This window comes from Gouania willdenowi, chromosome 5 (genome assembly GCF_900634775.1).
Source record: "Gouania willdenowi chromosome 5, fGouWil2.1, whole genome shotgun sequence".
NCBI lineage: Eukaryota > Metazoa > Chordata > Actinopteri > Blenniiformes > Gobiesocidae > Gouania > Gouania willdenowi.
In genome coordinates this window covers 13364865-13388628 of record NC_041048.1, presented here as the reverse complement: position 1 = coordinate 13388628, position 23764 = coordinate 13364865, and the positions used below count along the sequence as shown (strand labels likewise).

The 23764-nt window shown below is 37.7% G+C and overlaps 2 protein-coding genes across 2 annotated transcripts in view; both read right to left on the bottom strand.

The window, feature by feature from the left end:
- iars1 (isoleucyl-tRNA synthetase 1) overlaps nt 1–338 on the bottom strand; it is a 53457-nt gene extending 53119 nt beyond the window's left edge. The window contains exon 1 of the mRNA XM_028446707.1: nt 283–338. The gene's annotated coding sequence lies outside the window, so the exon portion shown is untranslated. The remainder of the gene's footprint in view (nt 1–282) is intronic.
- A 1224-nt stretch (nt 339–1562) lies between these two features.
- On the bottom strand, nt 1563–4557 carry rpl29 (ribosomal protein L29). Its single transcript, XM_028447116.1, has 4 exons — nt 4463–4557; nt 4069–4121; nt 2399–2463; nt 1563–1740 (listed from the first exon to the last, which is right to left on the bottom strand). The coding sequence occupies exons 2-4, from the start codon at nt 4103–4105 to the stop codon at nt 1639–1641; spliced, it is 204 nt and encodes a 67-aa protein (XP_028302917.1). The 5' UTR covers nt 4106–4121; nt 4463–4557; the 3' UTR covers nt 1563–1638.
- Nucleotides 4558–23764: the final 19207 nt, after the last annotated feature.

The window sequence follows — 23764 nt, the reverse complement described above, 5'->3', positions numbered from 1 at the left end:
AAGAGCGGGAAGTCTCTTTATTAAAAATGATTATATTAAAAACAAAGTGTTAAGTCAAGTAACTTTACATTCAGGCGCTCATGATCTCAAGAATGACGCCTCCTAGTCCTTTCTGTCAGCTACCAGGCTAAGCTAGTTGTCAAAGACTGATTCAACTATCGGACGTCGGAGTTAAAATGTGCGTCCGAACACTCAGACGTGTTGTAATGGCTGTGCGGTAATATGTGGCGGTGAACGGAGCTTTTTTTGGAGTAAAAGCTAAGTTTGTAAGATGGTACTCACATGGTTATCCTCAACCGGCTGGACAGACACAGGAAATGATGAAAGCTGTAGTCAGTCACGGCAGAAGCGGAAGTGACGTAGTTCGGGGGGAAAAAAACAGCCCCTCCTACAAAATAAGTGCTGCAAATATCTTAATTATAATTATGAAAATATATTTACTAGATATTCCATTATTCATAAATCTTTGTACTTTCCAATGTTTAATACTTGAAAGGTTATAACTAAAAGTAAAGTTTAACCATTGTTCCACCCTTCTATGTTTGTAACTATTACTAAGCAACTGTCTTTCTTTACTGTATTTAGGTAAAAATCAGAAGCTATTTGCTTTTTCCCGTCCATATGACTTCAAAATGTGCTACAGCATATAACGTAGCTTACAGGTTGGTTTAGAACACACAATAGAAACATTTGGAATTACATTAATATAAATAGTGTATGTGCAGTGCACACCATGTTTTACAATTCAACACAAACCAGATTTATGATTTTACCTGCCCACATTTTATTTTCAGACTATACTCATTGCTATCAACGTAAAACAAATTACATACATAAACATCAAATACACAGACCTGCAATCTTTTACTTTACTGCACAAACTCAGAACCTAAATACCCAAAACCAAGACTATCATTTTATTAATCTGTAAATCTTTCACATTGTTTAAATGGCTAAAAATGCAGAATCTGCTTTAAGTTGTATTTTACTTATATTTAATACCAGATATAAATTAGCTTTTGTGAAATAATCTGCCCTACAAATATCCCCTTATTGTCCACCCCAAAAATGCATACTTTTTATTTGAAGCTATTCCTCAAGCATTTGAGATATGCTCAAGCCTCAAAATGGTCTTGGTTATGTGAATTGGGGCTTTTATCAGAAGTTACAAGACTCCATTTTCAAACCAAAACACATTTGAAAATGTTTTATCCCAGGGCCACCATCCTTAAAGCAATGGTCTTCAATTTAATCATGTCAACATAATTAAACAAGGTCATCCATAACTAGGTTTGTTATTTTTTACAAAACATTTGCGCATCATAAGATAGTCGTGACTTTACTAAACCATATTTTCAGTTTCACATAATGTAGACTTTACTTTTTAAAGAATGGAGAATAAACAAAATAAACCATTTTTTCTTTTTTATTAAAGTCAAAGCAATGATGACACCTTTAGCTTCAGATGCTTTTAGACTGACTTAAAGGTCACGATTAAGTACTTTTCATCAACCTCTAAGAAAAGTCTAATAAATGATACATAAAGATGAAATACAACAGGATGTTTACAAAGCATTGCTTTATTTTGATGGTTTTACACAGTCCCAAATGTTGGCAGGTACAAAGACGAGTAGCTGACTATTTCTCCTGCTTACTCGCTAATGCCTTTCTTGCTGCCTTCAGCCCCTTTTTGTTGTGCTTTTTAGCAAAGCGCATATTCCTCAGGAATTTAGGGTCCACCTGCAAAAGAGACGAGAGGGCATGAGAAATGTTGAGGTGCAGAACAACAAAAACACCCAATCATCTTAGAACATAATGTGTTGATGGGCAGCAGTTTGATTCGCTTTGTCGTCTAAACTTAACCTAGAAAAAACCTCAATGTGTAGCAAAATATTAAGTGTTCAACAAAGTTTTGATGTTTGACGATATTTACGAGCATTAACAAGTATTGTTAAAAGTCAATAAAATGTTTAATAACATGTTTAATCACTTATATGATGTGCAGCCCATCTTAAGTATCATGACCTGACAATGAAAGAGCTTACCAACCTGTGGCAAACTAGCATTAAAGTAAAAAAATTAGGAGGAAAGTATTCTCGATTTTCCACTGAACTAGTTTAGTAGCTAAAACTTAGCTAATAGAACAGTGGCGAGATGTTACATATCAAAGTTAAGTGAGCCCACTGATCATATTCTCATGGGTATAAAGAAATATTTATGAAAATAATTGGTCCCATTTGTTGAGCTTGTTTCAAATTTGCCAAATAAAACATTTAGGCCCTCTATGAAATCTCAAAACAAATATGTGTCTCGTCACAATTTGGAAACTAAGCAAAATGTGCAGCCATCAAACCACAAATGCCCATAAACAGATTCAGGGGTGAGTAAACATACATACCCCCTTCAAGGACTCATAGCGGTTTGTTTTGGGTTTCTTGATGCCATTCCTGTGCGCTTTGCGAGCTGTTGAAAATAAACAAAAAATTCAAACGCAATTTTCATTGAAACAGTCAAGATAATGACAATTCTACAATCTAGTGCAAATCATAGCATTACTGTTAACCAATAGAAAAGGCCTAAGATGCATGTGTGCGGATACTGGCCAATTAGTCTGCAGTTTGGACGTATCACAACATATCTGAGCACTAGAGCATCTTCTAAGCAGAGGTTGAGACGGAGTGAAAACAATGAAAAGTAATAGCTATGGAGAGCCCTCTGCGTCGACGTGGACCATCAGAAACATAAATTAGGCTTTAGAGTCTGTCAGCACACGTTTCTCCAAAAGCTGTTCAGATCTTCAGCATTCTTTGCAACTGTACTCGATCTGCATTATTAATCTGGATGGATGGAGGAAACCCACTTGGACAGAAATGCCCACAGTGCAGGACAAGAGCAGTGCATTAACAGTAGCTGCTCTTCAGCAAAAACTTAAATGCACCTTGTGTTTTTGAGAACATTAATTTAACTATTTTCAAGCAGTCCAGTCAGTTATAGGCCTATAAAATTAGGGATGTCCTGACAACTTTTTCACTTCCGATATGATACCAATATTGCAGCCTTCCCGCCTCCAATATCGGCCGATACCGATATCAGCATGAAACCTACATACGTTTAATACTTATTTTGTTAAGTGGAATGTTAGAAAAGGTTTGATCAAGTGATGTTACTCAAACAGAGAACAATAGTCAGCAACAGTAGGTTACTTTGTTGGAGTGTGAACCACAGTCACTTATGGATAAAAGTAATGGAGTGGAAAATTTTCATCGGAGAGCTTATATCTGTAATTTTAGATGCAGTCCGATAAAATTCAATATTCATTTTCTGGCTGATATCGTACGGCTATTCAATATTGGATAGGACACCTCTATATACAATTATTTAATTAACATTTTATATTGTACATTTGAATGTCAGTGCTAATTAATATTTTTCAAATGATTTATTCTTTGAAGTATTGATACTAATTTATGCAATAGCAATGCCTTGATTTTAGTGAGATTAGTACTAAGATCATAGGCATAAAGGCAATGGCACTAGTAAATGGCAATTTATTTTAGTGTTCTGGTATTGCATTGTTTCCCCCATTTTCAGTTTTTGTCAAGAATTTTCATTTTGGGGCATCACTAATTAAAATACCTGCATCTTCAAATGCCCTGGTTCAACTAAAGCAGGACATTTCCCCTACCTATTGAGCTTATTAGTAAGGATATATCAGTAAACAACATAACACCTTACAGTTAATTGGTTCACACAAATTATTAATCCAACTATGTGAATGTCCTCCGACCAAAGTTACACAAACTTTATACTAAAAGAAAAGCAGTCACTGTTGTAAATTTAATCTATGAGTATAACATTAACTTGGTCATTGCGGGATGCTGCCTTGTTACAAATACATGATTGGAGCCCTGTTGGACTAGGTTCGACAAAGAATGAAGTGAAAGAGCTTTGTTTACACCCTGAAGGGTCATGAAGCAGCTTTGATCAACACATATGGAACAAATCACACTATTGTGTAAAGATCAGATCGATTAGTAGCTGCCAATGTAGAAAACCACCAATACTTACACTGGTTATGAGTCGTGTGGTTCTTTGACTTGGCCATTTCGACACTGGTTTATCTAAAGAGAGCCATAAACACACAGCATGTAAATACGAATAAATACATAGTAACTTTAAAAAAAAAAAAAAGCTTATATAAATTTGATGTGGCTTTTCACAAAATAGTGTTATTGGCACTTCAGAAAATAATGACGTGGTTTGTATCAGGAACAGATGTGAAGCCGCCTTTAAAAAGCGTTAATCTTTGTCGTTAAAAGTCACATCTGAGCCATACAGCAATGGGCAGATAGATAACAAAATGCTATTTTCGAATATGTAACTTTTTGTACGCAAACGTATCAAATATCCGCAGATTGCATTTGATTAAAAGTGCTACATGTGAGCCAGCGAGACTTAATACCTGCTACACGAACAGACGTCAACCGGAAGAGAAAGATTCAAACCCGGAAGAGAAGAAGAAGAGTCCACGTCACCAGAATTACACTGCCGTCCTGCTGGTCATAATTGGGTACTGCTGATAAAAAGGTAGACCTCCATCAAACCACTGGGTGTCAGTGTATGCTAGAAAACGACTAAGCTGTGTTAGCTCACATTTATAAACACTTGACACGTGACATTTATTTATTTATTTAGTTAATTCATTGGTTTATTTAACAGGAACAGTGCACATTAATATCAATACAGGAAATGTATCAGATTTAGCCAGAAGGCTATTTTTCATCTGTTGTCCCTGGACAGAACGTTCAATTGTCACCCTAAAATAATATAAGTTACAGGAAATATACAATAAAACATATAGTAAAAAAATGCAACTCCAGGGCTTGAACCCAGGACCTTCTTGTTGTGAGGCAGATAATAATAATAGTAATAATAATAATTTAAATAGAAACTATTTGGTTATTATCAGTGTGTTGCAGGGTTGGGGTCAATTACATTTTTCAGTTACAATTACGTTTTCAATTCCCAATGTTCAATTACAATTCCATTATGATTACAATGCATTTTTTTTTAATTACAATTAAATTATAATTATTTTACATCCTCAGAAAGTCAGTTACAATTACGTTTTCAATTACTAAAGTTCAATTACAATTATGTTCTCAATTACAAAAATTTTATCACAATTAATCACATTTACTGCGCCTGAAAAAAAAAAAATGACCTAATAAAAGTAAACCTTCCTCTTGTGTTAGCATCTCATATGATAACGGGACCTAAATCAGCTGTAAAATACACAAAAAACAAACATCTATCATCTAATTTCTTTCCTATCTATTGGTTTCCTTGTTAGCTTCCTAATCAATGAAAAAATAGGTTTTAATATTTTTGGTGTAGACATCAATACAGTTGTTAACTACATATGTGTGGAACATAGAACTGTAACATTGTTCCCCATTTTAGCGTTCAATTATAATTGAGAATTTTTAAAGAATTTTCATGGCAATTACAATTACAAAGTCAATTATCTAAACTCAATTACAATTTTATTACGATAACAACAGCAACAGATTTTTCTTTTTTTTCTTTCTTTCTTTTTTTTTTTTTTACAATTTTAATTTCACCATAGTTGTAATTAATTATCAATTACCAAATTACAATTATAATTGACCCCAAGCCTGGCGTGTTGTACCCTGGGTGATATCTAAACTAAAGGTCAGTTTGAAAATCGTGGTTTGCTTGTGTGAGTTTATAGAATAAATTCAAGGTGGGGGTTAATTTTCTTTTTATCTGACAGAGTGAGATGGAGCGCTGTCACTGGAGAGGGACAGTAGCTTCTGTCAGGCCACAATAGACTGTGATTTAAAGGCAATCACTACCCCCCCCCCCCCCACACACACACACACACACAGCAGAGTGAATTGATGGACAGATTGAAAAGCTTTCAGTGTTTTAGTGACAGATTCAGGGAATGCATATTGTGCTGCTACTGCTGGTGCTGGTGCTGATGCTGGTCCTCTCTCTCTCTCTCTCTCTGGTGTTCTAATGGAAGTAAATGGAGGCAGAGCCATGTGACTGAGTTTACATCAGTCTCTCTCTCTCTCTCTCACAGATGCACTCAGGCACATACAATTAATCATACATTAACGGGAGGAGTGAGGCTCTTTCAGATACATCCTCTCCTCCCCTCTCTGCTTCCTTCTCTCTTCTCCTGCTTTCACACTGAGGTTGGGTGAATCCCTGCTCGAGCTGAAGAAATCATGCAGCAGCATCCTATATTTAGAAGCCTGTTTGATCATTCAAGTCTCTTTTCCCAGCTCCACTCTGCACCACTCTGCTTTGCTCACTCAATTACAGATTTGGGTACATGTGTTATTTCAGATTTCTCCTTGATCTGTCAATGGTCATGAGGGTAGGTCATGTTTAGACCTCCTCTGCTTTCTTTGCTTTGATGGTTTTTGGGGAATATCTTTGCTTCTAAGCAACATTGAGATCTGCACTAAAACTCTAAATTATCATGATTAAATAAATACCAAACGTGTTTGAACTGGTTGAGTTGATTGGAAGGATGTGAAAAGTTACAAGAAATAAACATTTAGAATCTGAATAATGTAATAATACTGCTTAGAAAGACACACAAAACCTAGCACTGCCTGTGCTTTCAACCCAGTGGTGAGTAAGTACTGTACTTAAAGCTGATATTGGGAGTTTTGGAGAAATCTGTTTATGTATCATTCTTTTGAAATGTGAAAAAATATCAAACTGTCTTACGATGGTCTACTGCTGGTGGTCATTTATACACATTAATGTATATAAGTCCCGCCTTTGTCCTATAGACCCTTATACAAATGTGAAAAAGTGTTGTGATCGCCCAGCCAATAGGCTTCAACTTCCTGTATACGGAGACTGTCAATCAAAGTGAATGCGGAACTGTGCACGGAAACAAGGTCGCGCGTCACAACAACAAACAGGAAAATATGATTTTGGCTCTTACTTCAGAAATGTCCATTGCCAAAAGAATAACGATGACCCATAGATCTATATCAATGTGACCTGATGCAACCTTGTTATGTTCTGCGATGCGTGTGCAGGAAAGTAGAGGCGTGGCTTCTGGTAGATTGGTAGAGGCAGGAGGAAGTGAAGCGGTTTAGGGCGGGACATAGAGACGTTTCTCAGGAACTCTGGATATCAGCTTTAAGTATTTATTTTCTAGTATCTGTACTTTACTTGAATATTATTTTTGTTGGATACTTGTCATTTTTACTCCACTATATTTCTATAGTTATTCTCATTACTCAGTACTTTTTCTCTCCTTTCAGCTTAAGTTTTTTCATTGCTTCACTTCTGATACTGAAACCTTTCTGTTGACATGGGTTGTCCTAGTTCTTCCAAACCTTTAATATGTCAAACTCAACAATGCAAGAGCAATTCAGAGAGAGGCAGCTAGGTCACCGCTGATAAAATGTTACGTGTACAATCGCTTTGACAAAGATTGACCCCGAGAAGGACAATTTGGCTGCATGCGCGCGCCCCCCAGTGGCTGGCCGCAATCCTTTTCTCCACCGCAAACCCTCAACCCCCCACCACCCAGTTTTGTTTTTGTGTCTGTGTTTTGTTTTGTTTTTGCTTATGTGCTGAGGAGTTTTTTTTCCTAATCCCACATTGCGCCCCCAAAGAAGCATAGCTTGGGACCTGCCTTTTCCCCCTCTTCTTACCTCATGTTTTCCACTTCTTCTAAGATACGGAGCGCTGCCATGTTATATGTGATTGTCTTTTCATGTTTCTTGGACGGGATGTAACTGAAATTGAATTGTCCCATGGGGATAAATAAAGTATTCTGAATCTGAATCTGAAGATACTCGACCTGATCATCCATGGCCGTATTTTAGGGCCCATGTTTAAGGTTTTTGAAACCAAAAACAGCAAATGAATGGTGGCAATTGAAATGCTGGTTAGCTAAACAAAAGATGCTCTAAACATTGTATCATAGTTCTTTAGCGTTAGTTAAAAAATATACTCAAACTGTGCTCAAATGTTACTACAAGTAATGAAAATCTGTTATATTGTTGTTAATAATACAGGTGTTTTTTTCCCTCAAATAAAACAGTTGCATTGATGAATGCAGTTTGTTGATTTAGACTTCTTGTAATGTTGAGCCTATTGAACAGCTCCTTGTTCATTCTGTGACATATGCTTGTCATTTTTAATTACTTTCAATGCGTAAGTAATTTTTTATGCAAATACTTTATTTATTTATTTACTTTAAATATTTTTGACTGAGCTACTTGTGCTTGTAATGGAGAAGTTTTTCACAAAGAGTATCTGAATTTTCACTCAAGTAATAAATGTGAGTAGTCTGTCCACCCCTGCTTAAACCACTAGTTCCATGCATTCAATCATTAATGCTTCCGTCCAGTTCAGATTTAATTTACGCATAGTATACATACAGATACTGTACTTTCAGAAAGTAGCGAGCTGTAATATTCCAAGCTCAGCTCTTCTGTGTCCACTGCACTCAGACAAGCAGTGGATGTAGAAATGTATTGATTTTCAATTCACAAAAACATCAATAACAACTAAACATCACAGCTCAGTGATAGAAAATAGCTGTGGTGCATGTTTCTTTAAATTTTCAATCCCTTGATCTAATGTGAGAAAACCGAGGATGACTTCCAGCCTGGTTGAAATAAAACAATCTCCTTTACCCATCGTTCACCCAAAAAAACGACCCGATCTCTTTAATATGAAAACAAAAATAACTGATTTGTGGTTTTTATAAAGTGGTTCTGGTTTGTGTAACATACACTGTGGTTTTTATTTGTATTCTGTATCCATTTATCTTTCCTTTCATGCTGGTCTTGCCAGTTTGCTTCATTCAATGTGCCCAAATGACTGAGATCAGTGTATGAACATGGAGGAGGGAGGTGCAGTGAGCGCATTGGTGTTAGGAGAGAGACAGAGATATATAGTGGGCAGTCTTTGCAGAGATAAAGCCCCTCTATTGGTAAGTGAAAAAGGAATGAATGAATATGGTGACTTGAATGAGAGCCAGATGTCACTAAGCATCAATGCAGAGATGCAGAGATGCACAAGTGGGACGACATAAGGGTGGGAAGGATGCGTTTTGCCTTGCACGTGTCCATTCCTGCAACATTCTATGATGACACCAAACCAAAAAGATTGCATCAGGTAAAGCTGACAACCGAGAGAGATTTATGAATACAATTAAAATGATGAAATAAAATTAGAATATTCAGAACACATGTTTATCATGATCTTTTTTCTCATTTGGGTTTGTGTTTGATAATAACTCAGTACATCGAACACCAGGGTTGGGGTCACTTCGCGTAATTGATGATTAATTACGATTATGAGTTGTAATTGGAATTGAAAAAATCTGTTGCTGTTATAATCATATCAATCATATGACATATAACATAACATAATAACATATCATCTTAAATGACTTTGTAATTGGTATGGAAATTCTTTAAAAACTGTAATTTAGGATTTAATTAAACACAAGCCTGGGGAACCATGATACAGTTCTATGGCCAACACATAAGTCATTAACAATTATTAAAATTTGTTTCATATCAAGTTTTCCCACTACTTGTCAGTTCTTTTGAATGTCATTTCACAGAAAAAAGGCTCTGATGACCACACCAAAAATATTAATATCAATATTTTCATAGATAAGAAAGTCTAACAAGGCAACCAAGAGATGAAAAACAATTTGGGTGATAGATCATATTTTTAGTGTATTTCACAGCTGACTTAAGACCTGAGTCAAAACTGACCTGTTATCATAAGAGATGCTAATAGAACGCTAACACAGGAGGAAGATTACACTTATTAAAGACTCAGTAATTGTGATTATTTGAATTTGAACTTTAGTAATTGAGAATGTAATTGTAATTTATTTTCAGGGGGGCAATTTTAATTTTAATTTCAATCGTATTTGGAAAAAAAAATGCCGGTCACTGTAATTATATTTCAGTTGTTATTGAACTTGGATAATTGAAGACATAATTGTGATTAAAAAATTGAAATCCTGACAAATACACCTGCTAACAATATTCCATAAATAAATGGATGACAGAAAAACAAAGACAAGTTTTTAAGTTTTAGTTGGAAAAATAAACCAATGTCAGTCTCACTCATTCGTTAGAATTACTGAACCTGTGATTGGAATTGAAATAGTTTTTTTTTTTTCATTCAACTATTAGAAATTCAGATTTTCCAATGAATCTTTGAGTGTTCCACTGCTTTACACACAGATTGACTGACAGCGCTGATCCTAGGAAGCATAATCATTGTTTTTCACACTTTGAAAGACACAGTTCGAGCCATAGTCGATTATTGAAAGATTCAGACAGTTTTTAGAGATACAGTATCAACTGCCTCATTATTGGAAACTCAAACTGCTCCAAATTTGTCCAAAAAGTAAGTACTTTCCTATTGTCACTTTCGACAATGAATTCATTGTGATGCAGGATTGTGTTGCTTGTTTGTGTCATCAGCGATGAGCATTTTAATTGAAGTAAGTCAGTGCATATTAGCCAGATGTTATATCACACACCAGGGTTGAGTCCCAATAAATACAGTTTGTGGTTGATGTATAATAATCATCATCTGCACTGTTCCACTTGCTCTCATGTTTTGTCATTCAAAACAAGTTATTTTGTCACCAGAGCTGTCAGTGTTAATGTCAGAGTTCATTTCAATTCATGCAGAGCCTCCTCACACTTTGTCTTAATTAATAACACTTGCCTCGCAAATAGCAGTGTGAGTCACATTTCATACTGTAAATTCTATGCGAATAAAGATGTTTTATAAGAGATGATTGCAAGACTCACAAAGTGATGCTGAAACATAATTAGTATATGCATTATATGACGGTTAATTATATAAATTTGACATAGGTTCCTTTGATAATCTAGCTTCAAGACCTTCAGCTGTAGGGTCAATAGATACAGAATAACACATTGCAATGTTTAATCTTTACAAAAAGTCTTTTGAATTTAGGTAAAAATGTTACTTTTACCTATAATTTTTAGTTTTGTATAGATTGGATGATAGACCTAAAGCTGCCCAAATGTTGTGTATTATGCATCGTCCAACTGTGTAAACCTGGCTCAAGCGTACATGTAATCTTTCAAATCATCATTTTATATTTTCTTGTTACGCTTAATGAACAGTACATTAAAAGTGACACATTTTATATGACTACAGGCTATCTATAGCTACATGTTTTTTTCCGTTTTACAGGTTCTTGCTGTAGATGTAGGACAAGATCATGCTCCAGCTTCTTTTTATGGTTTTACAAAACATGTCATAGAACTCAAACATACACAGTGGAGCTCATCAGATCATTTGGTTTCTTGAATTTATTGGATTTCTCACACTTTGTGTAATTACAAACCACATAGGAGCATAACTGCAAATGATTGGTGTTGCACCTTCTTTTTTTTTGTCTTCATTTTTCTACTTAGAAGTCAAAGCTATTTCCTTTCAATGTTCATCCTATTTTTTTTCTATACTGTATTGAAGGCAAATAATCTCTGATTATAACAGGCTCTGAATTGAGAGCAGATGTAAGGGTAATTAATGAAGATTGCTATATCTATTTGAAGCTTAAAGTTCAGTTTATTTGTTTATCTGCTTTAACAAGAATATTTCTTTGAGAACATCTTGTTTTAAATTAATCTGTCCAGGTATCATTTCCCTTCTTTCTCATTCTCCATGTATCGTTAACTATTGGCAATGCTTTGCATGTTACACGCATTTTTAGGTCATTTAATATTTGCATAAAACAATCAATTTACTAGATAACATTGATTTATATATATTTTTTAGGGTATACAGTATATCCCAAACTGTACAGAACATATACTTCATACTCTTCACTTTTATGTAGCTTTGCAGTAAGCAATGTAAAAAGCCTTGAACAGACTTATTGCCTCATTATTAGAAACATTTCTGCAACTCAACACCTAAACGATTGTCTTTTAGTTCTGATGAACATGCATATATTCCATCAGCAAGACGTTTGCACCCATGGTTACATGAAGCACAGGGTAATGTTCACGGCAGTTTACGAAAGTGATACTTTACGGCAGCCAATGGAATCCATGTATCATTTGTTCATTCGTTTTTCATTATGTATCAAAAACATGAAAAACGAAAAAATTATTATCAAAAATTATTTGATAATTGTTTCCAAAACCAAAATGAAAAAACAGAAAACGCCTTGTTTTTCAAATTCAAGCTCTTTTGTTTTGGTACGGAAAGCGAAAAATGGAAAACGAACACCTTTATTCGTTTTCTTCATTACCAACTTGCCAAAGTACGTGACCCGGAAGTGTACTCTCATCCGACGCTAACGGCTATGCTAACAGGACAACCGTGCATCCGAAACGTGTCCTTTTCGCTTTAGCTGGTGTTGAGTGCAGAACCTCCTCATGGACTTTTCGGAGGATTTAGAGACTCCTAAGTGTTGCAGAGCTAAAGATATCTCGGAATGTGTAACGCTTCACTTCCGGGTCACGTACTTTGGCAAATCGGTAATGGAGAAAACAAATAAAGTTGTTCGTTTTCCGTTTTTCGTTTTCTGTACCAAAACAAAAGAGCTTGAATTTGAAAAACAAGGCTTTTTCTGTTTTTTCATTTTGGTTTTGGAAACAAATATCAAATAATGAGTGTTTTTTTTTCGTTTTTCATGTTTTTGTTACATAATGAAAAACGAATGAACGAATGATACACGGATTCAATGGGTTTTACGGGTATTATGAAAGCCTGCGTTCACGTATGTGTCGTGCTACATGCTGTTTTTGAGCAAACCTGAAAAAAAGTGGCATTAAACAAACAAGCCTTCCCTCGATCATTCTACAGATTGAATAGTGGTCCCAGTAGAGTTTTTATTCTTCACTCAATAAATAGTGTCAATGTTAACACTTTTTTATTACACCGTAAGCGTCTCACCTGCAGATAGGAGACATATTAATCAAGAAAATAATAATTTTCCCTGCACTGCCTCTGCCTCGTGCGATCCTCAGCAGAGGCCATGTGACAGCACATCTAAGCAGGCAGGCGGCAGAGAGCAACTGTCAGCCATGCACAGGAACGAGCACGCACAATTACACATGCATTTATGCATTTAGCATCGTAACACACACGCATGAGAATGAAAATGCTTCATCAGTGCAAACTGGAGCCCAAAGCATATGTAGTAGATGTATGTATTGTCAACACCATGTGCATACTAGGGGAAAAATAAACATGCATATTATCAGTATAGACATTTCTGCACAGAAGATCGCACGTTGCCGTCTAGTCATTCCTCTCGTTCACTGACTAAAGGCTAGTGATGTGTGAAGCGGAGATGTGCAGCATGTGACTTCATTAATGAATGAATAGCTCTCAGCACGTTGTGCATGTGTGTGTGTCTTGAGTGCATTGAAGTTAAATGCTCCTACAGATGACATAGTGTATAGATATGCATTTGTGTGTGTGCGAGAGAGAGAGATTGAGAGAGAGAGAGAGAGAGAGAGAATGCAGAGAAGAGGGTGTGTAAGCAAAGCGCTCTCATTCAGCTGCTGGCTACTGTAGGATGTCATTCAACTAAAACCAGACCTACAGTATATGTAGGAGTATAGAGGACAAAGCGGATCCTTAATGTGTAAAAAAAATGCAGGACAGATTTCAGAGTGATGATGAAGAGTTGGAAATGCAACAATATAAACAAGAGAGTAGGAGGAGGGAGAATAATTGAAATGTATAAGCCAACATTTATTCTTCATTCATTAATAGAAATAGAGCAAAGCAGCGCAAGTTCAGCAAGTTTAACTGAGGGCAACCATCAGGTGCATGTGTGGCGAATTGTGTGTGTGTGTGTGTATGTGTGTGTGTGTGTGTCAGCACTCATGTGTATGGGTGCTTAGACTGTGTTACCAAGCCTGCACATGTTGGTGCAGCAGAATTTCTGGCTGTGTCCAAACATCCTGAACGAAACTGATGTGTGAAGAATCACATGATCATATTACACCATTGCTCAGTGACAGTCAGAATGGGAATAGTGGCTTAAACAGCTCATGTTAGGGAAGAGAACCGGTTGAAGAGGAATAAAACAGAAGGCTTTTCAAATCTCTGCCTGAACGTTAGAAGGGCCCGTGAGTGCAAGTTACGCTACATTTCAATGAGGCGGTGGTGGAACTGGGTCTGTAACCGGATGGTCACTGGTTCCAATCCAACTTGGACCATCACTGTCGGATGTTGAGCATGTCCTTTAACCCTAACTGCACCCCAGGTGCTACACTGTGGCTGTCCACAGTGTAGCGGAGGGGTTAAATGCAGAGAACACTATTTGTGTACCGGTATGCACCTGTATGCATAGATATCATAGAAGAGTAGATACGACACACCCCTTTGAGTTGCATGTCTAAGGCAAAGCAAAGCTCAGGTCACAGTGGCTTTCCATTGTTTTGGAAGGGACGCATACTAGCAACTCAAGGATGCCTGTACATTGTGCTGCATACGGTTGTCGAGTAAGATGTACAGTTGAAACAAGGAAACTGGGAATAACCTTTCATAACTGTGCATCCATCCATGGACTTACCTGCTTATTCATGGTTTTGGGGGTCAACTGGTGCCTATCTCCAGCTCTCAATGAGCGCTAGGCAGGGGTACACCCAATCCAATATTCTGTATTAATAGCACATATTTTGACTTTGACAGTAAAGTAAACCAGTTGAGGAATGAGTAAGTTCTAATTCATTTTCAATATACATGCATTGCTTTTAAATGGGAACATTGCCCAAACCAAGATGGCCGCCACGTAGGCACGTCATTTTGCAGGCTCCTACAGTGCTCGGAATGTATAGTCTTCTATGAGATCAGTGGCGGATGCTTTAAGACTACAAGGGAACCTCAGCTTCCCCTAAAATCAGTGGTCAAATATGTAGTGTTGTGTGTACATTTCATTGACTAAATATATGACAGAACACATGTATGTTTAGTTCAGAATCAGCTTCTTATAACAGGAAACTGACAGTGACAGCGTGACGTTCTTCATTCATTACCGCAGCGTCACAGTGTTAATAAACAGTGGTGAAGTCAGCTTCAATTGACTTCAATGGGACAGGATTTAGGGGTTGATCCACTGCAGTCAAACTAGATGCTCATTGGATAAATGCTCGGTTATGACGCACTTAGTCCCGCCCATCGGACGCCGGGCTTCACAGGAGGTCTATGGAGCAGTGGGCTGGATCTGTCTGTTCCGGACGCTGGAATAATGGATGATGATTGGATGATCTGTCTCAGGCTAATTCAATTTTGATTGACAGCGAAATGAGCCAATCAGAGAGTATGACGTTGTAAGCACACAGGCGGGTTTTTCAAATATTTCAGTCCGTTGCTCTGTGTTGACACGGAGACTTTGCTGATCCTCTCATAGCGAATCAACTTCTGACAAACCTAGTGTCTGTTTTTGGTGTTTGTGGAGACTGTTACTGCTTGTGTCGTGAGACTTTTGACCAAACACTCACACTCCAGCGCGCAGCAGCTACGTGCGTGCGTGCGTGCGTGTGTGATAATCTACAAATAGTTGTTGACAACAAAATGTGAATTCTACTAGAATTCACATTTAAATAAACAGATACATTTTCTGAAGTAGGCAGAAAATGAGCTTCCCCTGCATGAAAGATCAGCAGCCGCCACTGTATGAGATATATATGCCTGTAGGTACTGTATATGACAATAAATGATATTCTATTCTAACATCAAAACCCCTTTAAACTGAAGTAAACATTCGTTATTGTGTTGAATCACACTGTATGGGCCAGTGTGAACTCCCCGTGTGCATCTTTGAACCATTGGCCAATTGTGACTCTGTTGGCTGTGTATGATTTGCATAGCAGCCAGGGCCACATCGGTTTCTTCCCAGGGGTCGTACACTGCATTCCTCTAAGAGAAGACACTTCTTCAGATTGGCTTTGCACCTTCCTTCACTCATACAAAGTTGGTTTAGGGCCTTACAGGCAACATATGTATGGCTGGTGGTGTCCTGTAGCCACTTTTAGATCAGGTTTTTTGTTGTTGATTGCTTTGAGCTGCATCAAACTGTACACATTTCTTAACTGGTTTTTGGCATGTTGGTGATGGCGCAATGGTTGTCTTGGGTCTGCGTCAAGTTCAAGAAATTATTCTAAATTTTGAAACTTTCCTATATCTGTGGGTTTGTTCCTGGGTGTTGATACTAAAATATTCCAACTCCTAGTGCACAAATGAGGAACAGCAGTTATTTTGATTAAATAATTGCTTGGAATGTGTAATTGGCTAGATTAGACTTGGGCCACATGTTTGAGACTTATGTATATAGCACTATATGATACAACTAACTATGTTTATTTTCTATATTACTACCATATGACTTCATACATAATGTTGATTTCAATTGAACTTTTTTTTTATTTAGACCTTGGCGATTTGGAGTGAAAAAAGAAGGTTTTTGCAGGTGCATGCAGCTTTTCTGTGGATTTCGCAGTTTTTTGTGTGCCATTCAGTCAATGATGAGTGTAAGGCTTTTTGAGAGTGAAACCTGATCTGCTGTTTTTCTCTAAGCTCTTTGGTTGAGAGGGCTTCAAATCCCACCAGAGACCCGTCCATAACTCGGACTGTGGGCCAAGGCCTTCTCAAATGATCGATTCTCTGGTGCACTGAAGCTGTAACCCAACTCCCTGCCCCACCCATCCTATCCATCAGTACACCCCCCTTTGCATCCGACTGCAGGATCCCCAACAGCTTCCTCTGGTACTGGGTTTAACTGGGAATTATCGATCCTGGCACAACCCACTTCACTATGTTGCGTTTTATGACTCCATGGATGGAAGCTTTATTGTTTTAGTGGCCACATCTGGTTTCTGATGATGGACTTGATGAGGTCAGCCTTGTGGGGGTGGGCGGGGTGTTGGCGGGAGGATGAAGGCGCTAAATGGAAGAGGAGGAGACAGCAGTGAGAAGAAAAACAGAGAACAATACCCAACGAAAGAGGCTGGGTGATCAATCAATCAATCAATCTTTATTTATAGAGCGCAGATTGCAACAAAGGTCATCTCATAGCGCTATCAAAATATAAAATTAATAATAGTGATGTGTTAGAGGGTAGAGTTTAATCGATACGCTAAAGAATGACATCATCGTTGAGCCACTCTGGAGGGACGTATAGGACTCTCTGCCAGTAACCGACAACAGCCAGACCCCAGGATGAATCATTAATGGGATCCGCCCTTCCACTGCTCTGCCTGGGGTCAGTCAAGTGTGATGTTACACACAAGGGCACCTTCAAGACAAGAAAAGTGTTGGTCAACAAAAAGATCATTTCCAAAAACAAATGCATGCTTCAGACCTGAATATCGTATTTCTCATATGTGCTGAGTGTAGCATGACTTTTAATTTATTTGATTTAAGAAAAAACTTGATGTAGCACATTACAGGTACTCACGTTACTGTAATTGAATTGTTTCATGGTTAATTGTATTAGGTAATTTTACTTGTACTTAAGTACGTTTTAAAATAAGTAAGTTGTTACATTTCTACACCTAACCATTACTGAGTAAATACTTGTTTTTTGTTTTAAAATGATCAACGAACATTGTGAAACTAAAAAAAAATGTAATGACCAGAAGGCAACCAAATGCATCAAATCATAGCCGACCAACGTAATGCACCACGAGAAAACAGCATTGAATGGGGGTTATTTTCTCAGTTTTAGAGTTCATAAATGTAGCTATACTTAGAGCCTGAGAACTTTTTTTTTTTAATTTTTAATTGAATTAATCGGTTAAATTATTTTATTTGAAAAAGAATTGTACATTTCAACAAACCTTTTATTTTATACAGATGCCTTTGTGGAAAATAAATTAAGATTTAATTGATAGAAATAAACAGAAACTAAAGAAACCCAATTCACCAAATGCAGATCAGGGCATACAGTGTACATGGATGACAAGACAACCATAACGACCACAAAGCCATGCACCGAACAGCTACTAGACAAGCTCCATAATACAATCAGCTGGGCAGGCATGAAAATCAAACCCAGCAAGTCTTGAAGCATCTCCATCGTTAAAGGCCAGCTCACCAATGACAGATTCAACATCAAAGAGGAGCAGATACCTACCATCTTAGAGAAACCAATCAAAAGTATCGGGTGGTGGCATAATGTCAACCTCAATGATGCTGAGCAAATAGAACAACTCAAGCAGGACACAATCAGCGGTCTGAAACGGATCAATGACACTGCCGTCCCAAGGAAACTGAAACTGAGGTGCCACTACTTTGGGTTGCTTCCTCACCTAATGTTAACAATTACCATTTATGAAGTCATTCTGTCCCATATCAGTCAATTGAAGAGATTGGTGAATAGGGATGTAACGATTAATCGTAAGGCAGTAAAAAATCGATTCATAGGTATCACGGTTGATATCGATTTTCTGACAATTGAATCGCAGTACTTTCCGGAAGTGTAGGCGGCGGGCGGAGTCTGCTAATACTTTCTTTCTGGCTGCCTTCTACTCTTAAATATGTTAATAAATGATTTATTACCCCTTTAGCACCGAAAGAATATCTGTAATATTACTTGAATATCTGTAAAAGTCACGTTTTTCTATTATCTCTGTCTGCTAGCATAGCTCCTCTTCTTCACTGCAAGATATCTGCATGCCAACCAACCACTGGGTTACCAGCGCCCTCTGCTGGTCCAAACAAATATGACGTAAATCAGTGCAATGACAGTTTTTTTTTTTTTTTTAAAGTCCAATTGTTAAGGCACAAAATACATTTTCAGTTGCACTTTTAAAAGAAAAAGAACTATTATGCAGTTTTGCATTGTTTATTATAGAACCAGAATTTAAATTAATAGGCTTCATTTTCATTTGTATTATTCCTTTATTTATTTAATTCAAGATTTATTTTTAGTTAAATTGCATTGTTTTGAATAGTTTATCAAGGAATTCTTTTGACAATGAAAAATAAAAGGAAAATAATACAGTATTTTCTAGTTTTTTTCCCAAAAAAAAAAATTGTCTACAGTCCCATTTTGTAAATGAAAAAATCGTGAGAGAATCGTATCGTGAACCCAGTATCGTGAATCGAATCGTATCGGGAGTTGAGTGAATCGTTACATCCCTATTGGTGAATGAATACATTTGCTAATGGTGCTTTGTCCTTGCCAAAGGCAAGTTTGATAGAGGATTACAGGTGTTCCAAGACACAAATGGAGATTACCCTAACAAAGTCCATGGATCCATCAGTACATGGTAATTGAGAATGGGAAGGAAGTGGTTAACAAAGTCAGTAGTACCAGACACAAAGGCTAACCTCAGACATTGAGACATAGTGGGACATGTCCAACATGGTCGAGGAGACTTTGGAACGAGAGTTTCAGCTCCTACATGGCAAAAAGCGTCTCAAGCAGAGCGTCGTCAAATGGTGGTGGAAGTGGTCCCACAACAAGAAGAAGCTGCCAGGTGTGCTAAAGCAGTCAGCCAAGCACAGCAAGGTCAGTGGATGAGATGGGAGGAGAGCATTACCAATAAAAAAATCACGTGGAGCGAGCTCTGGAATATAGAAACCAACAGGCTAGATTTTGTCATCAGGGCCACATACTGTATGGCATCCTGCCATCTCCAACCAACTTAAGTTTGGATGCTCCTTGTGCTCATCCTCTGCAAGCCTCAAGCACATTCTTGTGGGTTGCAAGACCTCCCAGATGCAAGGCAGATACACCTGGCACCACAATCAAGTGTTGCGATGCCTAGCCTAAGCCATTGAACAAAAAGCATCAATAAATGCCACCCTATCAGTCAGCCAACCAATTCATCAAAACCCAATAGCCTTCCGGCAAGAGGGTGAGAAGCAGCAGCACAAAGCACCAACAACAGTCTCGAGCCCATTCAACGTTGCCAAGGACTGGGAAATGCGTGTTGATCTTGACAAGAGTCTTGTGTTTCTATCCAACATCGCTGTAACTAATTTGCGCCCAGACCTGATGCTTTGGTCCAACTCCTTCCGTAAAGCTTTCATCAGTGAGCCTACGGTCCCCTTGGAGGATGGTGTCGATGAAGCATACAAGTTCAAAAAGCTACGTTATTTGAATTTGGCAGCTGAGGCTGAAGAGAGCAGTTAGTTCACGATGATGTGGCGGGTGGAAGTGGGCTGCAGAGGTTTTGTTGCAAAATCCACTATTAGATTCCAGAAAGAAATGGGTATCAGAGGGCAGGCACAGAGGAAGATAGTCAAAGAACTTGCCACAGCTTCAGAAAAGAGCAGTCATTGGCTGTGGCTGAGAAGGAAAGAGAGAGCATGGGGTGTAAAATGACCGCTCAGTTCCTATGCAGCACACGCCCAGGTCTGATCAGCCTGTGGTGGGCCTGCCTTAGCAGAAGGTGTCTTGTGATAAAAGGCCAAAACATCTAAGGATGTTGAGGTACACAACTGATGATGGGCTGCATAGGTAATAACACCTCTGAGTTGGTCAGAAGTCAGGTCCTGGAATTAAAACAGTTTCTCTCAATCCAATGCAGAGCTGAATCATCTGGGATTGAAACAACTAGTCCTTCGATTAATTCCAGAGTTAAGTGAACCTATTCGATGACAAACAGGAGCCATCCTCTACCTCACACAGCCGACCTTCAGACAAAGCACCCCATCCAGTCTGGAGGTCAAATGCAAACACACACGCACACGTCGACAAAGGCATAAGAGATGGACAGAGAAAGGGAGAATCTGTCAGTAGTAGCAGAGAGGTGTGCAAGGTTCCTTTGGCACACCTTCATTTTGGAGGTGAATCACCCACTAATGAACATTTAATGAAGACCGGAGAAGCTCCTTGTCACTCATTACTTGTGCATATTTTAAAGTGTCTAAGTCACTATTTTTGAAGTATTTTGAAGATTTATACAACTTTACTGTAGTGGTTCCCAACCTTTTTTGGATCATGACACCATTTTGACATCACACATTTCTGGCCACCCCATTATTTTCTTAGAATTTGTTTTTGATCATGTTTGTTATACAGTGCTACAAATACACAGTAATCAAGATTACTGACAAATTGCGGCAGCTCAGATATTTTTATAGTGCATTTTACTTCAACTAGAATTACATTTGAGAAAGTGAAAGTATAAAATACTTGTTGTTGTTGTGTAAGATTGTTTGTTGTGTTTCATTTTGACCAAGAACAATAATTGAAAAACACGTTTTTACAATAATAATTGATTATTTTTAATCAATTACCAGACATTTCAGGTGACCCCCATTTAAATGCCAGGCGACCCCAAGGTTGAAAAACACTGCTTTACTGTTAATTCATTGGCGTCATGGCTACCGTCAAGGTTTTTTAAACTATAGACACCAGTGATGTGCAATTAGAACCATAATTTCAACTACTTTACTTTTTTTTTTCAGGAGGAATTGCTAAAAATCTAATGTGAGTAATATGTTTTGTCTTGCCGGTTGATCATAAATCAAAGTGAGGCCTTCATGTGGGAGAGTACTGTGCAGAGTACATGAGAGTCAAGTGCAGCCGTTTATTTATTTTTGATCAATCCAATCCAAAAACCATGTTCAGTTCTCGCTGTTAAAACGAGGCCAAATGGTCCAAGATTTGAGTGTACAGCATTTCAAATGACAAAATGTAACCATAACAACAAAATCTCTGCTTTCTGTTTTGTCACTTAAAAATATACTAAAAATAATAATTTTCTCTTTCCGAACACCTCATCCTTTTTCACTCTCTTGATATTCTTCGATCTGAGAAGAAGAGAGGAAGAATCGAGCCACTTATGCAGATGACATGCTTGACATGCACTGATTTTAGAGCAAATCACTTATATTCGAACTTTAAAGACTTTCTACTGGAGATTCTGATGAAGAAAAAAAAGTTAGACAAGAGTGTGGTTCTATCAAGGGCGCTCTTCAAATCACACGCTGAGTCTTACATATGACCAAAACACACACACGTGATATCAAAATGTGCATCTGCACACTGGCAATCGCTGGCCCCAGTTGCCATAGTGACACGGTGACAGATAAAAAAAAAAGTTCCCCGTGTGTGTGTGTGTGTTTGTGTCCAAAAGAAGAGGAAACACTTGAGTGTGTCTGTCGCCACTCTCAGCAGAAAAAGAGCTGATCAACACATACTGTACTCACCACATAACAGCCTCTTTTCCTTCAAGCCCCAGATTTGAATTCATCACCTGACTACAATAATTCCAAACATTAACAACTAGTTTACAGACTATTGAATCACTATTGAGTCTGAACAGGTGAAACCTAATAAAACAAAGGGCTGTGGAAAAGCAAAGTATTACTTTTTTGAGCGTATAGGCTATGAAGCTATAGCTGTCATGGAACATAATACATAAGTAACAGTCACTCAGAAAACATTTTTTATTTTTTATATAAACATGCAAAGGCTTACCAATATTTATAATGTTTCAACTTCAGCTTCACTTAAAAGTAAAGTTAGCCTTGGACGAGAGAGACTGACTTATGTAATTAAAGAGAAAAAAAAAATAGCTCAACAATAACTGCAGTTTCTGTATGCAGCAAATGTCACTAATGATCAGTGTTTGGAATAACGGCGTTTAAAATAGCGGTGTCTTTTTTTCAGTAACGGGGTGATCTAGCTAATTACTTTTTACGCCGTTACAATGCCGTTATCGTTACTGAACGTTAAATGTGGTGCCTTACATCTAATGACTGAATAAACTGTGATCCGAAAGCATCCCCTGGCTTCGTACGCAGCTGTAGTGAGGAGGTGGTTTAAAAACAAGGTGAGCGATTATGATTGGCTAAGGCGGCGTCACGTTTCATGGTAGCTAATCAGAGCCAGTGTTTTTACACATGTGCACAGGAACGTGAATGTGAAGTGTACATTATATCCAGGAGTGAAGACTTTGTCCACATCCGTTGTAAGCAACTCAAATTTAATGAAGCACCTCACAACGACACACGCATCTAAAAAATCTGAATTATTTGACATATAGCAACTTTTTTTTTAACAGTAACGCAAATAGTTACTTTCCTTGGTAATGAGTTACTTTTATTATAGAGTAATTTTGTTACTAACTCAGTTACTCTTTGGAACAATTAGTGAGTAACTATAACTTTTTTAAAGTACCCAACACTGCTAATGATAGATTTCAGATAGAAGCCCAACATACTTGTAACATGAAATGTGTCTAATGTATTACTGATAAACAAAATATGTGCACATTTATTTGAAAAAACAATTTTAAAGTACTTTTCCAAATTATTTTATACCTTACGTAAAATACAATCAATGAGTAGCAGCCATGTTCGGCCAGATGTGATGCCGAGTTGTTGATTTCAGTGTAACATTTACGTTAGCTCCCACCTGATTTCTTTATTTAGCCTTTTGACATGCTTTTCCTCACATTTTCCTCAACACTCACACTTACATACATGCACGCGAGTACACGCCTGAGCGCCAAATATTTTCTTTATAAATATTTATGTCACACAGATGGTGCTACATAGTGAAACGCGCCAAATCACTATAGCTTCACTCACGCCACACCTGCATCTACTTGTGACTGATATATGTATGTTTGTTAGATACACATCCAGATGTGTGTACACTTTAATGTGTATGCAGATTAAAGCGTCTGCAAACGTGTTAACACATGCGTACGTGACATGTGCATTGTGCTCGTGTGCCCGTTCTAAGTCAATGGGAATT